General features: G+C 36.2%; 1 protein-coding gene across 1 annotated transcript in view; it reads left to right on the top strand.

Moving 5' to 3' along the window:
- LOC127620352 (NEDD8-conjugating enzyme Ubc12-like) overlaps positions 1-20,078 on the top strand; it is an 87,673-nt gene extending 67,595 nt beyond the window's left edge. The window contains exons 5-6 of the mRNA XM_052093562.1: positions 11,808-11,871; positions 19,103-20,078. Coding sequence (XP_051949522.1) covers positions 11,808-11,871; positions 19,103-19,243 — 205 coding nt within the window. The 3' untranslated portion in view covers positions 19,244-20,078. The remainder of the gene's footprint in view (positions 1-11,807; positions 11,872-19,102) is intronic.
- The last annotated feature ends 446 nt before the right edge of the window (positions 20,079-20,524 follow it).

Below are 20,524 nucleotides of genomic sequence, written 5' to 3'. Positions count from 1 at the left end.
TTAGATAGGGATCATTTTAAATAAAATTAAATTAAATTGAATTGACAAATTGAAAATGAAGTAAAAATAAAAACTAAATTAAAATTTGAAACATAGTTACCTTTGTTTGGTTGTAATGACTAACACAGCTTTCACTTTAGTCTATGCTTGAGTGGAGGAGAAAAAGCAACAAATAATTTAAATGTCAACAGAACACAATAAGAATTGTTGAAGGACAGGTTTGTCTTCATACACCTATAGCAAATGCTTTCATTCTGAAACCACTTAGAAGTCTGTTCAGCAGGATACTAATTATACAATGTTTATATGAAATGCAACAGAGGTTTTTTTGTTTCATTTATATTGACAAACTGTTTTTCTTTTGTGAAGTTTAAAATAAGCTTAAAATATTGATGTTGAGTTTACAGTTACAATTTTAATTCAGATTCATGAACAGATAAATTCGGCTCTGATTCTGCCTGATATGGACTCGGTCTTGAGTCCGACTCGGCCCCTTTTGGACTCTGACTCAACTCTGACTCGATTGTTTAAATGAAGGTAGATTCGAATCAACGCTATTTCCTGTTTCCCATTTGTCACCATTAATTTAGTGTCTCGCCATGGCAACACTGTTCGATATATAAAAATCTGTTCAAAATTTAGCAACTTCATTGTTTTGGCATAATATTGGCAAATTCTAAATGTGGTGACAGTCTTGCGAATCCTCTAGTTGGAGTATTTCAAAGTTCAGAGACTGCAATATTCAAACAGAGCCCCCTTACATGCCTATTTTAATCGGCCCATAGCCGATTACTCTGTTTATGCAAGAGTTTTCATGCATGTCAAGTACCCCAAAATTACAGAAAACCTTGAAATAATGATAAATATAGCTGCAAGCAGCGATGATGGGCTCAAGCACTACGTCGCCATTGCAACCTGGTGGCTCAAGGAAAACAAAGCATGGTGGGTGCATGCATTTGAGAAGTTAAGTATAAGAGGACTATTTCAAAGTCACATAAATTGTCACATTTCCTGTTGTCAGTTGACCGTGACCAACAATAGCTGCATCAATGTGATCAGCCCCATGACCAAACATACAACTTTGATCTAAATCACTCAATGCACACAGAAGATATTAGACACGTTCTGATTCCCTTTTTTATGCCATAAATGTATTGCCGTGTCATGGCGACACCTCATCGATATATCAAAAATCCGTTCACAATTTATCGTCATCAATGGGATCATGTTGATCAAATTTGGTGAGAATCGCATTATTTCTATAGGAGGAGTATTTAAAAGTTCAGAGCCTGTGATTGTCAAAAAATCCATATTAAATCAAAAATGGCCAGCTTCCTGTTGGGCACAGCTAATGACTGTAATATGGAAAGTTGTCCGGGTGACTCCCATGTTTTGGCTTTTGCCTTCACTTAATGGCCAACAACTAATGTGTGCCAAATGTCATTACATTTTAAGCATATTAAGAGCCTCAAAACACTCAAATATACAAATAAAAGAATAATAAAGTTTGATGGAAAAACTGTTTAATTTATCAAAAATCCTTTCTCATAATTACATCAGCGATGTCGACATTATTCTGACCAAGTTTCATGTGATTTGGATAAATATAAGAGGATTTTTTTCAAAGCCTTTTGTAACTGCCACACTTCCTGCTACCGGTTGGTGATGCTATGACAAAAACAGACAATAACTACATCCATGCGATCAGCCCCCATGAACAAATAGACAGCACCAATGTGTTTTATTTCACACAATTCCGATTTCCCATTTTTTCCATTAATGTATTGCCTCGCCATGGCAACACCGTTTGATATATCAAAAATCTGTTCACAATTTAGCGTGTTCATTGTCTTGGCATAATATTTTCTAAATGTGGTGAGTCACATGAATCCCCCAGGAGGAGTATTCAAAAATGTATTTTTTTTTAAATACACATTCAATCCAAAATGACTGACTTTCTGTTGGGCGAGCTAATGACTGTAATATGGAAAGTTGTCCGGCTTGATGAGATCAATATATGTAAGTTTGGTGACCATAGAATCTACAGAGCCCCCGGCCATGCCCATGTGTTAACCTTTGCCCTGGCCAAATGGCCAACATCTCTGATGTGTTTGGCAACTAATCAAGGAATTTCTCTTTTCCGGTTGTCACAATGTAATCAGTTATGTTGCCACTATGAAGGTCATCAAATTGCGGTGCTGTTAGGAAATGGCCACGTAATTTGGCTAGCTGGGATTACAAAATGACTGAATTTGTTGCTGCTTTTCTCAAATTTTACAATGCAATTTGCTGCATCATCATAGTATATATCAGTAATCGTGTTAATTACATTGTAAATGCAATTCCATGTAAATATTTTAGTGCATAATAACGGAATATGCAGTTAGCAACCAAAAAAAAAAAATGCACACAAAAATACTATACATTTAGTTGAACCTGTGGGTATTGGAAGACCCTTAATTATTTTTGTATTAAAAATGTCTGCCTCAGAGAATGCAAAAAACGTCTCTAAGTTTAAAATATACGTACATTAAGTCTGTAGACTAAAAGCACAAATGAGGATTCAGTACCTAGGCCTGTTGCTATTATTACATTGTCTGATATTTAAATCTGGTGTATGGCCATATACGAACAAATACAATTAATGTTCATATATTTGAATTCTACAAGTTTAAAAAATTTTTTTTACATATTTGAACATGGTAATTTTTGTCATATTCTTATATTCTGAATATTGCATATATCTACTGTATATAATTGATAATTTTTATACCAGTAAAAGTATTTATGAACATTTACTTTCAGCATACAAGTGTTCAGAATATATTGCCATTTTTAAATTCGTAGTATTTATAGCACTTCAAATTCTAATCACATTTTATTACACAACTAATGGGGATAGAAAAAGAATTATGCACAATAATAGAATAAGTGAATGTTAGGGATTCTTTGTATAAACGCAGGTTTTGTGTCTCATTCACAGCACGCGTAGTGAAGATTAAACTCTAGCTGTGATATATGTGTGCTTCTGCACCACAAAAGTTTAGAAAGATTTCATTAGTGAACGCACAACGTGAAGTAGAAGCTACACTGTTACTATGGAGATGATAGATGCTGTGCATTTGGATATGTTGTGACTGCTTCAGGCTTTTTACGAATTTGTTAGCCTCCGTCAAACATAAAGGAAAGTGATAGGATTCCCTCAGATTTAATCATTTGTTTTTTAATGAGATTTGTTGAATTCACAAGATCGCAAAATCGGTCATGTCTAGAAGGGATCCCTCTTTCGTCAACTTCTCGCTCACGTGCAGTCTGTTATATATGTCTAAGAATGTGTAACTTTTTTCCTCAGTTAACTGTGTTTATCAAAAGAATGACAAAGATAAAGATCAGTTTAAGATGGCTAGCAAAATAACAACATGCAAATGATGCATGGCATTTTAAATCACACAGCAACAAAGAGCGCTTGTAGAAGATTATTTTAAACGGTCTGCTTGGATCATTCTTGATAATCAATTCAAGTTCTAAATGAAATATTTAACAATAAATTTGATAACTTCATTTCTATGTGTGCTATTGTCGGTCAAGAGATATTGTAAGTCTGTGGAGTACATCAATCAGCTCCGGTAAAAGGAGTCTCACTGGGCGGTCTAGTGGTAATTAATTCACCCATTGCGTAAGAGGTTAAAGGTTCTAATCCGCCCATATGAAAATTTTGTTTTTCATTTACAAAGATTGCATCTGCACCTCATTGGATATATATCATGAGTGGGGACACATTTGTTTGTATTTTTTATGGGATTCGACTGGAAAAGAGTGCAAACTGCAGAACTTGCAGCAATGAGGACAGCTCACCGCCCATTTTCTATTCCTCAAGTACATCAATGTGGCACATGTTGCTATCTTCTTAATACTTTATCATTAACGCTTATGTTGTTTAAAATTAAAAGCAGTTAATGAGCATGCCCTTCATATTGTTAGCCATATTAAATGTATTTTAAATTTATCTGTCATTCTTTTGATAAACATAATTAACTGATGAAAGTAGTTACACAAAATTAGACTATACATAATGTACGAAAGAGGGATCCCTTCTCGACATGATCCAAAAATCCTGGAGGGACTGGGAAGTGGTATTTTGGGAATCATACAACAATGGAGCTTGGCTGCCCTCTGTTGGACATTTCAGGTACTGCGTCTGAACAAGTTAATTGACACTCAGAACGGGGTTAGACATATTGCTTTGATTTTCTAGTATTTTTACTTTTCAGTTAATATATTTATTTTATTTTATTTATATAAAAAATACAAAGTTTGTACAGTACATTTTCATTACATTAAACCTAGACTTCTATAGCTTTTTATTTCACTTTAAAAACGGCTTTCACTTGCACAATAAATTGCCATGGCAACAGTATTTAAGATATCAAATATCCTTTTACAATTTTGCATCAGCAGTGTCTTGACATTATTCTAAAGAATTTTGAAGCAATTCATATAAACACAAGAAGGCTATTTCAAAGTCTGATAAGAATGCCTTCCATGACCGTGACCCAGTATAGCCGCATAAATGTGATCAGCCCCCATTACCAAACATACAGCTGAATTTTCATAAAAATCATACAATGCACACAGAAGTGATTCCTGTTTCACATTTGTGCCCTTAATTTATTGCATCACCATGGCAACACAATTCAATATATCATAAATACGTTTGCAATTTAGCATCTTCAATGTTTTGACATAATATTGCCTAAGTTTGGTGGCAGTCACATGAATCCCATAGAAGAAATATTCAAAAGTTCACGGCTTGAAATTTTCAAAAAAAATACATATTCAAAAATAGCATACTGTTAAAAGTGCCACACTTCCTTCCACCAGTTGGTGGCACTACGAACGTGACCCACAATAACCACATCAATGTGATCAGCCTGCAAGAACAAACATTTGGCTCAGTTTTGATGTAAATCACACCATGCATGATAAAAGCGTCTGCCAAATGCATAAATGTAAATGATATATAAAAAAAATTTGTAATTTAGCATCGTCAATGTCTTGGCATCCAAAATTGCCAACATCTTGTTGGGCGGAGCTTATGACTGTCAGCGCGTAAGTTGCCTGGCTTGATGAGATCTATGTGTGTACATACTTTGGTTACAGTAGCTCAAAAGAGATGTGCTACAGAGCCGCCCGAACACGTCCATCTTCTAGGTGACGGTACAGAGCACCCCTGCACGCCCTAATGGCCGACAACTCTGTGTGTGCAGACTTTAAAGAGTTTTCACACATGTTAAGTACCCCAAAAGTACCGAAAAACTGGAAAAGTATAATAATTATTATTATTATTATTTGAAGAACAATAGGGCTTCCGCACTTTCTGTGCTTAGACCCTAATAATAATAATCCTTAGAATAACAATAGGGCCTCTGCAATTTCAGTGCTTTGGCCCTTATAATAAAACTAAAAAGAAAAATAGGGTCTCCGCACTTTCATTGCTTGGGCCCTAATAATAATAATCCTTAGAAGAACATTAGGGTCTCCACACGTACAGTGCTTGGGGCCTAAATATAGCTGCAAGCAGCAATGATGTGCCCAAGCACCATTTGTCCATTTCCACCCAGTGGCTAATGTAATATCTGATATAGGGCATATACACAATATAATTAATTTTTTTCAGGATTCTGTGATGAATAGAAAGTTCAAACCAACAGCTGGCACGTCCGTCGACCCCAGAGGGTTAAGAGAGAGGGAGAGATAAAGACAAAACACATGCTTTACTTACACAAACAATACAGCCGAGAAGGCAATCACAATGGGGGACATATTTCACTTTTCTATTTCCTGGAAAAGAGTGCAGGCTGCAGAAAAAAACTGCTGACACTTAACGACACTTATAACTGCCAAAAATAAATAAATTCAAAATACCACAACTGGATTGGTAATCAAAACATATACAGATCAGAAACTCCAACTCAAGAACTGGAGATGTTTAACACATGAAATGAGAAATATAGTTACACTTCAGTTAGCATTACGTGAGAAAACACTTAACCTGTTCCCCAATTTCTGATTAGGTGAGTATACATGAGAAATCTTTAGACATGTAACCAAACCATAATCCATACCAACAAAAGACAATAGTTTATTTAACCGTACCTGATATGAAGTGTGCGCTGCAAATGCGATAATTTTTGATAATCGTTTCTGTCCAGTCCACTTGTTTTAAATTTCAAATTGGAGCCTGTACTCTGTCGATTCTGGCACCCAACAACACAACAAGATGACATTTTAAGCTCCTTATGTAGCTGACTCTGTGCTTGTTTGTATTGACCACCTCCAGTTTTCCCTTTGATTTGCCTCCAGCTAACACCGTACGAAACAGGGATCCATTAGACAGGACACCAAAAATCTCTATTTATTTTGAGAATCATTCATGGAGCTTGGATGCCCTCTATTGGACATTTCATGTAATTGCCACTGTTTACATATACATAATATACAATAGTTATCTATTATTTTTACATTTCAGTTGATATTTTTATATTTTATTTATATAAAAATTAAGACATATGTTTTTTAACAATAAACTTTGAAAACCAGGCTTGCCAAATACCTCAATACATGTGAATATGCACAAAAAGGAATGATGAGATTTAATGCATTGCCATGGCAACATTATTTAAGATATCAAGAATCCCTTCAGAATTTAAAATCTGTAATGTCTTGACATTATGAATTTTTCTTTGTGAAGCAATTCAGGTTAACATATTATGGATATTTCAACGTCTGTTAGAAGTGACACACTTCCTTATGCCAGTTGGTGGCGCTACGACCGTGACCCACAATAATCACATCAGTAGGATCAGCCTGCAAGGACAAACATTTGGCTCAATTTTGATGTTTTAAATTTTCTGCACACAGAAAGTCATTTCCTTATTCAGTTTGTTGACGTTACTTTATCGCTTCGCCATGGCAACACTGTTCGATATATAAAAAATCCCTTCGCAATTTAACATTGTCAATGTCTTGGCATGATGTCACCCACATTTGGTACCTGTACCATTAAATCCTTGAGAGGAGTATATCAAATTCCTCAGCATGCATTTTTCAAACAATCCAAAATAGCCACCTTTTGGGCAGAGCTTATGACTGTCAGCACCGCACTTTCAGTGCTTGGGCCCTAATAAATCTAGCTGCAAGCAGCGTTGATGTGCCCAAGCACCATGGGTCCATTTTGACCTGGTGGCTTTCAGAACATGATGCATGATGAACACATGCATTTGGTCGAATAAACAAGAAAGACACCATGTCTAACCTTCTGTTGAGACATAATGGTTAACGACTTTGATATGTATGGCAAATGTAATAAATGTGTAATTATGGCAACCCTTGAACAGTCCAAAAAAGAAAATGTCATGTAAGAAATCAAAAATCTCCTTAACTTATTCACTTTGGCATTAGTCTGAGTAAATTTTATGTGACCGGGCTTAAAATAAGAGGGGTTGTTTTTTCAAAGTGTCACATCGATTGTTGCCAGCTGGAGGCCCCATGACCGTGACCCACCATAGCCACATTCAAGTCATAAGCCTGATTAAACATATGGCAGAGTGTTTCAAATCACCTGAATACTGTACACTACAACATGATGTAATTCTATCCATTGCCATGACAATACTATTTAAGATATCAAGAATCCCTTTGCAATTTTACATCAGCAGTGTCTTGACATTATTATAAAAACCGTCCAGGTCAAATTGACCAGAACACAACATAAGGGTTAAGTTTACATTGATAACCAGGGCTTGACCTTAACACCCACCCACGCCTGGTTTGCAGTCCAGCCATTACTTCTGTGACTTTGCTATGTCTCTATGTAACACATTTGCGTAATACCCGCTTAAGGGCAACTTTAAGCTGAAACTCTGTTATGGGGGCATTACATTTCCGACACTCTGCGGTTGACTAATCACAACAGACTGTGCCAGCTGACCAATCAGAGCAGACTGGGCTTTTTGGAAAGGGGGGCTTTAAAGAGACATGAGCTAAAACAGAGTATTTCAGGCAGAGGGTGAAAAGAGGTGCTGCAGCAGTGTTACAGTATGAGGAAAAATTATGTGTTTTTTGAACATTATATAATGTAAACCTATTCTAGTAGACCCGCAAAATAAAATTATGAACCTGTAATTGAGCATAATATGGGCTCTTTAAAGCATTAGGCTTGTGTCCTTCTGAGCTCTAATCATTCTTGTTCAAACAAAATCTCCAAAACAAATGCATGCAGTTATAGTCTCCAGTCAGTTTCATCACTTTTTGTGGGATGGGGGATTTTGGCCAGTGAAAATACTGAGTGGCTAGTGACTTTGGAACACTAAAAGTTAATGTTAAGCCCTGGTGATGACTTGATAAATATATTTTAGTGACACAAGCATAAGTGTTTATAACTAAAGCACTAAGCCATACTTTATCATCTTCCCTGAGGTCCAGTGATAATGTATTTTTGCACCAATCAATTTAGTAATATGTGATCATATTCCACCCCGTTTTTGGCCTAAGCCCTTCTTTAAAACTTTAACATAAACGCCCACTGTTATGATCATGCAGCCTATCAAATTCAGCAAACTCAATAGCAGAATGAATAAACCCCTCAATATTAATCAACTAAATTGCTGGGTTTACACGACGCACATTCAACCCATTGCATCCAAATATATTAAACTTATCATCTCAAGCGCAACTATTATCACTCAGCACCATAAACTATCAAACAGTCACAACATTTAAAATATTAATGAATGAAATGGTTGGCTTACATTTTTTATCTGGTCCAAGTGTTTTTAACTGCCCATCCTTCAATAACAGTTCCTTTGCAAAGCTTGAATCGTATTATGAATGTTTCATAAGCAATCCATGCTGACATGGGCTGGAAAAACGAAGACTCAAAGTCCAAAGCACGGTGAAATTGCGCACACACATACTCAGGGGACACTGTGGTACACGTCGATGGAAACACATAGAAACGGTAAAAGATGTCGATCTATGTTTACATAAACCAACAATTAAAAATAGTGCAGATGTGCGAAAGAACACGTCCATGATACGTTTGAGCTCAAAACAACAAGAGGCATCAGCTGAATGAAAGAGAATGGCTTCTCCCTTTCAGAGTTGACACCGTGTCTTTTAAAAGCGGCGAGATACATAACGGCGGTCAGAGTAGACGCATGCTCTGTCTGTATAGTTCATGTTTATATAAAAAGATTATTTAAAATAGCCAAGATGGGTCCTCTTTGGTGTTATGCTAGGAATAGTTAGACACACAAGGCCTGCTTTCTTGTCTTGAACCCAGTTGGCAGAGCCAAGGGTGCGATGACGCATGTTGTGGAATGGGTAAAGACAAATGAGCAATCTTTCGTGACATCACGTGATTTCAAAACGAGATATTTCAGCAGGGTGGTAAATATAAATGCTCTTATTTTTATACTGGGGAGGAAGATTTGAGTTCTGAAATGTACAGTTTGTTTTTATATAGAACAGTTACCTCCTTATATGTCTTTATATCAAGGAATATTTGATTCTCAATTCCTGACCACATTAAATTGAATACTGAGATCCAACCAATCCCATCATATCACCAATTAACCTTTTGAGCAGTGCACTTAATGCTCCGCTTGGATGAGTTCACAGTTAGTGAACTTTGGTTGAAATGTATGTTAGACAAGAAACATTCACTGCACAGAACTTTTTCATATTTTATTTTGTTTATCTCAAATATGTTTGAACATGCATTGCATGTGTCGAACAGTGCAGTGCAATTAGTCTTTCATTTGAGTCATTTACAGTATTTATTTAACAAGAGTAGGCATTTTACCGCCACTATCACCATGTGAATGAGTCATTAGCAGCTCTAAACCGATAAGGGGCGCTATAACCGTAGAATTTCAACAGGCCAGAGCTGAATACCTCAGAGGTCTTTCTAAGAACATCACGACCATTCAGTTGGAGGAGGTAATGCATGTTGAGCTTATTTTGCCAACTGCTATAAAATGAAAGAAGAAAAACTTTTCTACTCATCTTATGTCAGCAGGGAAGACTGACTCTCCTTTAATAAACATGAAATTATTTGATAAGGTTTTGTGGAGATGTGTGAAACGTGTTCAAACAGAGAAGCTTAAAGTACACAATACCAAAATTTACAGGAAACAAGCCATGGTGCAAACTGGTTTAATGAAAAATACCTTGTCTTGGCATATGTATTGAATGTTTTAATTGACTTAAGTCACCTATATAAAATATTAATACTTATGTGAATAAATGTCTATATATGTAATAAAGGCATATGTCATGTTTGTTGGGTACAGTTTACTCCCAATTTAAAATGAGAACAGTTCTGACACAATCGAACGCTCAAGGTGGGTGTTAAATGTAGGCTGTTATCTACCCCACCCCCCATGCAAACACAGACGATGGTGATTTGGGGGGATGTGACACTCCAAAAGAATGAAGGAGATTTGGACGTTAAGATTTTCACCTGGATATTTTGACAAATACATTGTTCTGTATGATGTAATTACGTTTAATTCTAAACTTTATAATATAATCATGAACGCTGCCACCCTCTGCGTCTGTACCACCTATGGGTTTACCTTAAACTCAATTGTGGCGACAAACATATGACCAAAAATAATCTTACAGGACACTGAATCAGTACCAGCCACTGAGCAAAATGGAATGAAATGCAAATAAAAGCCATGCAATTCTAAAATGTCTGCTTTTGTTTTGAATGTTGAAATTTACTTCAACAATATTGCAATGTTTTTATTATATATGGTCAAATATGTATTCGTTATAAACAATAAGATAAGTAAAGCTAGTTTCGATTCAGTGACCTTTTGCACCAGGGCCAAAAGCACAGTACCCTTAAGCTAGCAGTTGCATGTGTTTATTCAAAGAACATAAGCTTTTCTCTACACACCATCCTCAGTAACTTTAAAGGCATATCGGAATCAGAATGAGCTTTATTGCCAAGTATGCTTACACACGCAAGGAATTTGTCATGGTGACAGAAGATTCCAGTGCAAGAGAAACACATTATCACACATGATAACAACAAAATAAGCACAAATACATATATTTAATTACTCTTATGAGCAGGGTTTCAATTGAACCACTGTATTTTAGTCTAGCACCGACTAGCCGTGTCAATTATAATGCTTTTTAAGGGCATTAATTAAATGCGTTGTTAGTTTTGTTGTTTTCAGTAAGACTAACAAATAAAATTATGAATGTTCACAAAGTTTTTTGATTTTGATATTCAGGACGATAATTAAATAACTAATATCTATAAAGCAACAGTTTTTTTTTATATATATATACCAATTCATGACATAACTAAGCAATAACTTTAATGCTGCCATTAATTTCGCATTGTTAGATACACATTTTCTAGACATACACATTTTAAAAATACAATACAAATAATAATATTAACAACGTTAATCATAATTATTTTCTACACATGACGGTACAAATGTGTCACTTTTGTGGTGGTGATTTTGCAATTGAGTCTCACATTGTGTTAATTCCCATGATAGAAAGGGTCATTCTGGTTGGATAACCACTGTAGGTCAACGAATACCCCAATTAAAACCAGTATAGATAGTATAATGGTGGTTGAACAATTCTTTAAATATACCTTCAGTCACATAATCATGAAGCCAGTGAGTGGGCTGTAATAGTTTTTGAATTGCTGTTTTTCTGTGTTTGGTGGTTTATGTTTATGAGATTGAAATGAGTGTTGTTTTGTGTTTCAGAGAAGACTGGAAGCCAGTGTTGACAATTAACTCCATCATATATGGACTACAGTATCTGTTCCTTGTAAGTTCAACTCTCATCTCCTGAAGATTGTTAAGTGTTTTTATTCTGTTCTATTTTACATTCAGTGTAAGAGTATCAAAAACACAAAACAACAAACCATATCATGAAATTAATATTTTAACTAATTAAATCATTTGAGACCTCATCAGACACCATTACAAGACACCCACAAGACCTCATCAGACACCATTAGCACTCAGCAGACCCCCAAAAAACCACATCAGACTCTCTGGAGGCCACCTCCGAGCACGTTAGACTTAATGATATGCCTGAAGCCCCCGTTCACACTGTCAGCAATTTTGTCGCTGTTTGCGATATAAGACCCATTTTATTTCAATGAGAGCTGGTGTGTGATATAGTGAGTGAATAAGTGAGTGAGTGAAAGAGATAGTGACTGAGTGAGTGAAAGAGATAGTGACTGAGTGTGTGATATAGTGGGTGAGTGAAAGAGATAGTGACTGATTGAGTGATAATAGTGGGTGAGTGAAAGAGACAGTGACTGAGTGAGTGATGTAGTGAGAGAGTGAACGAGATAGTGAGTGAGTGATATAGTGAGTGCTAGGGATGCACTGAAATTTCGGCCGGCGAAAATTTTCGGCCGAAAATGGCACTTTCGGTTTTTGGCCGAAAGAGAAAAAAAGCCGAAAATACCTCCTCGCCCCACCCCTCCGTACTCAGATTTCACTCTGGATCGATCTAGCCCTTATCACAGCGCTACCAAACAAAGGTCGATCATGTCAGCGGTGTGGAAATTCTTCAAAGTTTCTGATAAGGACATCAAATTTGCGATCTGCAGTGTTTATTCAGCAGAAATGTCAAGATATATATATATATATATATATATATATATATATATATATATATATACAGAGTACAGCAAGAGATTCTACAGGAAAGTGTCACAACTAGCGCAGCTACACCACAACTTGAGGCGTATCTAGCGGAACTACGGCAGAAGTTTGCGCACAGGTATTTATCTGCCCAAGCACCAGCACGGAGAGTGAGAGGCTGTTCAGTGCAGCATCTCATGTTCTTGATGAGCTTTCTGACAGGAGAGACTGTCAGAAAGTTTAGCAATTTTTGTTCTTGAAGAGAAACCTTTCACTTGTACTTAAATATAGTGGTCCAATTTGATGTGTATAGCAATTACATTACACTTGTTCTTCCCTCGAGGATACATCTGTTGTTTACAGTTGAGGTTGGATTTAGTTCAATTACTGCTGTTTTGCACTGTTGTTTTGCACAATAATTTTCACTTAAAGTGTACATACGTTTACATAAACAGAATAGAGCACTGATCTATAATTATATATTATAGTTATATATAGATCAGTGGAATAGAGGCCCTCTGCCATTCTGTGTTCTTCCTGTTTTAATAAAAAATTACTGTTGCATATTTAAACTTTTTGAAAGATGTTAGCTAAGTTCATTACTTGACTGTTGTTTTTCATATTCAAACTATTTTCAATAGTTTTCTAGAACTTTACATTATTTGGATAATTGTTAATAAAATCTGTAAAATTTGATTTTTACAGAACTGAAAGAATATTTAATATAGTTTTAATATATTTGTTGTCCAATTTTGGTGTTACTTTCAATAAAAGTGTGATTTATTTTATTGGTTTGTAGTTTTTCAATTCAGATTCATGAAATTAATGAAAAAGTATAAAATTAATACAATTATACACACCATTTGTTTTTGTTTTTTTAAATAGGTAAACATTTCGGTTTCGGTTTTCGGCCAAGTGCATCCTGGATTTTCGGTTTCGGCCCAGAATTTTCTTTTCGGTGCATCCCTAGTGAGTGCATAAGTGAGTGAGTGAAAGAGATAGTGACTGAGTGAGTGATATAGTGACTGAGTGAGTGATATAGTGGGTGAGTGAGTGATAATAGTGGGTGAGTGAAAGAGATAGTGACTGAGTGAGTGATATAGTGAGAGAGTGAAAGAGATAGTGACTGAGTGAGTGATATAGTGTGTGAGTGAAAGAGATAGTGAGTGAGTGATGAGTGACTGAAAGAGATAGTGAGTGAGTGACTGAAAGATTATAGTGAGTGTGTGAAGGAGATAGTGAGAGAGTGAGTGAGTGAGTGACTGAAAGAGATAGTGAGTGAGTGAACCAAACAGGGTTAAGTTAACAGAAAATAAATTGATTAGCCTATATTAGAATCCTTGATTTCACACATACTCGCATTCAAATGGGAATCAGAACCAATAAAACATGTGACTGGGTGGTATGTGACAGGGTGGTAAATTTCATCCCAAAATGGCTGCAGATCTCACATGTGGTCAAGTTCCTCACATAGCATAAATGCATTCAATCTGAAATATAATTTTCTTTGCATTAATAATGTAAAAAAAATGTAATAAACCGTTTACCCTATCTATTTTGCACGACGGGGTGGTTGGTTTGAGCTTGACGCACCCTGCCTAACATGAAAAAGCAACAAATAAACAAAGGTCTGTACTTGCCTGCTTTTGTTCTTGGTGGCTACATGGCTAAAATTATGTAATTTCCACTTTGTGATGTCATTTAAATTAATGTTACATTATTTATAGATAAAACAAGTTAGTGTGACGGGGTGGTAAGTCAAACTGAGGGACGCACACAAATCATAAAATATTTACAAAAAAATATTATTTATTTTGAATAAATATATCTTATATATACAGGGACACACATAAAATCCTGAAAATAATAAATGTTAAAAAAAACTTATTTGGTGATATTTTAGATTTTATGTAGTTATGAAAAATTATTAAAAATAGTATGTTACTCTTTAAGAATAGTATTTTTATCATATATCATGTTAACAAGAACACTTGATTGAATAACTTTAAGCTTTGGAAACACACTTTGGGACATTTTTTGTGCTTTATGCATCTCGTCAAATGTTGTGGACCCAAATGGCACCCGTTTCATAGAATGACTCTTTTAGCATTGCATAATTTTTAGCAGCAAGTAAACTGATTTCTTATCAGATTGGATCATGTACCAGAAATTGTCACCATTGGGAGTGATTTTGATTCATACATTAATAGATTGTTCGTCTTGTTAAGGATATGATGCATTAAGCACAGTTGCGGTTTGTATAAAAACACTCTCCCCTATAGAATGTTTATTATTAGACGTATAACAAATGATTCCTAGTCAAATAAGAATTATTTCTTCGTTTTACCAGCAGTAAATCTCATCTGTGATCATAATTTCTAAAGCCATGACCATTTGTGCAACTGACCAATAATGTTAGAAGGACCCTATCACACCAAAAATTAAAGATCCTGTAGAGACCACATTTGGCCTCATCAGACTGCATTAGACCTCGCAATACCCCCAAGTGATCACATAAGACACTCTAAAAACTTTATCAGACCACATTAGACTTCATATCAGAACCTTTTATACCTAATCAGATCCCCTGGAGACCACAGCAGAACACATTAAACCTCATCAAACCCCATTAGACCTGATCAGACCTTCTTGAAAGTGTATCAGATCAAATTACACTTCATTAGACCCACAAGAGACCACATTAGACCTCATCAGACCCTAAAGAGACCACATCAGACCCCCTAGAAACCAATGTATTGGATGAATTATGAAATTAACGTTACTTTTATAATGTTCTTAAACTTCAGTCTTGCTTTTAAATGTTGTTTTGGGAGAAATGTATTTTTATTGATTACGCTGTAACAAAACCAACATGGAACCAATAACCACTCATTCAAACTGTGCAGTTCAGTCGAATTTATCACCTTACGTCTGCTGTGTGGTTTGTGGTTTAACATGGCCCCTCCTCCCATAAAAAATAAATAAATAGCTACTTCTAGAAGTAATATGTTACAATTGTTTCTGTTAACGTTACTTTCATCTAATATGGTAAGTGCAAGTTCAACTAGATCTGAAGCCTGTTGAAAATTATGTATTTGAAGCCCGCTGCACCTTGTGCAAGAAAACACTCAAAATAGGAACTTGTACAAGCATGTACAGTTGAGTTACCTGGGGCATGCGACAGCCCAGGACTTACTGAAACATGTCAAAGAGAGTAAATGTTTTATTTATTAGCAAGCATTACATAATTTTTACTCTCACGTTCATTTATTTTTTCAATAGCAATACTATGGCAAAGTGTGACGAACTATTCTGTTGCATATTAAAGGGATAGTTCACCCATTTTTCTACATTTTAGATTGTTTCACTTATCCCCAAAGTGGTATGTAGGACAGTAGTAATCGTGACTACCTCACACAGTTCTAGCTGTGCTGGTGGTTATTTTGCAAGAAATCTAGCTATGGGAATAGTTATCTGAGCACAGCAAGAACTATGTGAGGAAGCTGCCATTGCCACTGTCCTACATACAGTGATGGGCAGTAGCTTCACTACAAATAGAGAAGCCAGCTTAACTACATTTCTCAGTAGCAAGGTTTTAGCTTCGCTAGTTTTTAAACCAAGTAGCTTTTCAGTTGCGAAGCTATATTTTTATAAGGTGACAAAAAGCTACACCACTGCATCATACATCACACCGGTGTTTACTATAGCCATTTCTTAATTAGAACTAAAGATGTCTGACTCACAAATTAATCTCTCATCTGAGTCAGTTCTTTACAAGGTCACCGGTTATAGCAAAGCAGTCTGAATCGGTTCACGATTCAATCTGAATGACTCGGAAAGCTTCTGAATAATTTGTGCTTCCTCTCATTTGCCAACACGCTCACAGAATATTTTAAAATGGGGAAAATAAAGATAACGCTGGTTGCAGTGGATCTACAATCAATGGAAACCAAACCTGCAAATGTATCATATTGTCAGTGATAAAGAAGGTCTTTATTATATTAAGTTCAACATGTGTCTAGCTTGTAAAAGAAATTGTATGACCAAAAGAGTATCAAAACACTAAATATCCTACTCGAAAACATATAGAAAATATCATGGCATTACCATGTTTTTTGGACATGTACCATTACCTGGGATCACCATGTTAATACAGTGGTTTACGATTAAGGTAGAGATATAGTGAATTACTATATTAGTACAGTGATATTATTTGAATTACCTTGAAGCACCATGTACATTCAATTGTATATGAAAGAGGCTGAGGGCAAGGCTGGCAGCCGGATTCTCTGAGGAGAGGCTGCAAGGAAAAGTTGGCTGAGCTCAACAACATTGAGGAGGAAATTGCAGCCAAGGGAGAAGAGCTCAGATTAATGTAGCCTAGTTTTTGTGCACATACACACACACACACACACACACACACACACACACACACGTTACTCTTGAGTACATAGTTCTGTGAGGTTCTGTTCAGTTGAATGTTCGTGTTTAATGTAAATAAATTAATTTACTTTGCAAGTAATTCTGGGACTCCGACAGATAGACCTCCAGAGAGACTGATGTGGTTTTTTGGGGGTCTGCTGAGTGCTAATGGGGTATGATTTGGTCTGATGAGGTCTTGTGGGGGGCTGATGAAGTCTAATGTTGTCTGATGAGGTTTAATGTGGTCTCTTGGGGGGTCTGATGAGGTTTAATGGGGTTTGATAAGCTTTGATGGGTTCTGATCTCTATCTTATCTATCTGTCTAAACTTTCAGCCCAACTGGATATTCCTTCATATCCTTGTTGAATCCTGAAGAAACCCTGCTAGAGACCACATTAGACCTCATCAAACCCCAAAACCTTGTCAGACCACATTAGAATTCTTCAGAAACCCCAAGAAACCTCATCAGATCCCCTAGAGACCACATCAGATCTCATAAGACATTTACATTTATGCATTTGGCAGACGCTTTTATCCAAAGCGACTTACAGTGCACTTATTATAGGGACAATCCCCCAACCTGGACATCAGTGGCATCTTGGTGGTGCTGGGGCTTGAACCCCTGACCTTCTGGTCAGTAACCCTGAGCCTCAACCACTGAGCCACCACTGCCCCAGACACATTAGACGCCAGTAGGCGTCTAGAAACCACATCAGACCACATTAGACCTTATCAGATGTAATCTAATGTAACATTTTTGATGTAAATGTGATGGTCCTCTTCATGTAAACTAGATTTCTTGCAGCTTAAATTGAAAATAGTGCTCAATTACCCACTCACGATAACTATTCCCACAGTGCATGTTAAACAGGTGTTAATCTGATACAGTGTTTTTCTGGTTTTATGTTATTAGCATGAAGTTATATCAGCTAAAACAGGGTTCCCGCAGAAGTCTTAGAATGTCTTAAATTCAGTTCTCCAAAATTTGAGGTCATAAAAAGTCTTAAATATCATTTCAAGAGGTATTACATTTGGGGGCGGAAAGACAGGAATCGTGATATGACCTAGTGTGATTATCAAACTTCAAAAGAATATGATAAAATTAAATAAATGCATGTGTTTCTTCCTTCAAAGTGAAAACTCGGCACTGTTGTATTTTCTCCAAGCACGCAGTGGATCGTGAGTGTTTTCAGCTGTTGCAGAGCAGTTCACAATCATTAGGCCATATCAGAAATTTATGACAAGCTATCACTGAAGATCATCTGTTGTTGATTATGTAATTTTGATGAAATATGACAATGTTTACTTATAATTGTTTATATAATACGTTGTAGATTATTGTAGGAGTGCATATTTTATTTTCCTTATCTGATTGAATGAGCAGCTTGAAGCAGTGAAGTGCAAACATTTCAAAATAACAGTCCCCATTGTACTTCAGCCTTTAAAGTTAAAAGTTCAGCGGTATGTATCAAATCTCTGGCCCTCCACATCACAGGATGTAAGAACATAATGTAGGCCAATGTCAGATTAATTGTTTTTCAGCACATCATTGTATCATCAAAATCCAACATTGGTCAACTGCTAAATTGTATTTATTTATATAATGGTACATAAACCAATTTGAATGTGATATATTTGTGGAAAACGAGAGTATTTTAAACTTTTTTTAGATTGTGATTTTATTGGGTTTGTTTTGGTATGGGATACAGTATTAATTGTATCTGTTCAGGTCTTGAAAAAGGTCTTAAGTCTTAAATTTGATTTTAAAAACTCTGCAGCAACCCTGTACAATAAGTCTGTTTACTTAAGGCAGCTGAAATAAATACAACATTAAATAAAAACCACCCTTTATCTCTACAAGTCTGTCCGTTCAACAAGTTCACAATTGCAGAGTAAAGAATGTTGTAAAATTAGCCAGTCAGCAGTTGTTGAGAAAATGTTCTTGTATTGATTGTTTTTCATCTGTATTCCAAATTTAGGAGCCAAATCCAGAAGATCCACTGAACAAAGAGGCAGCAGAGGTGCTGCAGACAAACCGACGGCTTTTCGAGCAGAACGTCCAGCGGTCACTAAGGGGCGGTTACGTTGGCGCCACCTACTTTGAACGTTGTCTGAAATAGTCCCGAACCCACTGGCCCTTACATCCCAGAATGCATTTATCGTTTACATGCGCTGAAACATGACTGACACACTGACCGGCGATTGCCAGGGGGAGGGGCTTCCTAAAGGAAGCAGGGGTTTTTCATGGGACGGGCTCAGTGCGGGTGGGTTGTAAAGGAATAGGATTTAGAAGGCTGGTCAGTGATTGTTGTTCAGAGAATTCAGTCGTATTTGCCACTATGCTGGTACCCACTGTTTATTTTTGCTGAGATTCACATGCTAACTTATCTTCCACTCATAGACATGAACCAAAAGAGAGAGAGAGATATATTCAAATTATTAAATTTCTCTTGTGTTCTATTATGAAGGCTTGAGGACTGATTTTGTTTGGGCTTCAGTGACAGGGAACCTGCCTTGCATCGCACATAAACTACATTAAATAGTCACTAATTTCGGTGTTTGAAAAAAGACTTGTATAGCATTGCATTTGACCAATTCTGATAACACTGACCGATTGACGACCTTACCGGCTTAGAGGCCGGCTCATATACGATTGACAGGATCTGTATGCAAATTGGGCTGTTGTGAGGTTGGTAGACCTTCATATGTTTTGCTTGAGTTTTCATGGGTGGGAAATGATTTTCATGAAGAGGGATGATTTAGGGTTAGGAATGGTTGCGTAAAATGTTACAATTCTGTTGTGTATATTGGATTCCCAGCTGTTCACAATGACTGCAGTATGAATTATGTTAAATAAAATATTGACTTGAATGCCTACATTTTAAGATTATTGTAAACAACAGCACATTGTTTCAAATCAATAAAACATTTTATCTGACCTATACAATTATGAATTGAGCAAACTGCCACTGCATAAAAATTATTGGGCTCTTAGAAGAAGATGAATTTGATAGATTATCTGATGAATGGTAATTGACTTTAATGCAACACAAAAAACAAGAACATTGAGGGTTGGAAATCCATATGATGTGGGATAGTTTAAACTTTGTTTTGTTTTCCTCCTTTTATCATCTTATTTGAAAAATTGAATTCTTGAACTTTCAAGAAATTATATTTTTCCAAGTCAGGCCTAAGTACCAGGGTCTTGACAATCATAGACCTTATTCCCCCTCACCCCATCAGATTTGTGGTCCTCTAACCTAACCCTAATGTGGAACTTTTAATTAAACTATTACCAATAATCATTATAAGGTGGTTACAGTATTATTTAGACTGTCAGAGGTTTCAAATTTATGCTCTTAATTTGAATAGATAACAGAGTTATTCTGGTGTAAATTCTG

The sequence above is a fragment of the Xyrauchen texanus genome, chromosome 26, assembly GCF_025860055.1.
Source record: "Xyrauchen texanus isolate HMW12.3.18 chromosome 26, RBS_HiC_50CHRs, whole genome shotgun sequence".
In the NCBI taxonomy this organism is placed as follows: Eukaryota; Metazoa; Chordata; class Actinopteri; order Cypriniformes; family Catostomidae; genus Xyrauchen; species Xyrauchen texanus.
Note: the sequence above shows the minus strand (reverse complement) of the source record. Positions and strands in the feature narration are given on the sequence as shown.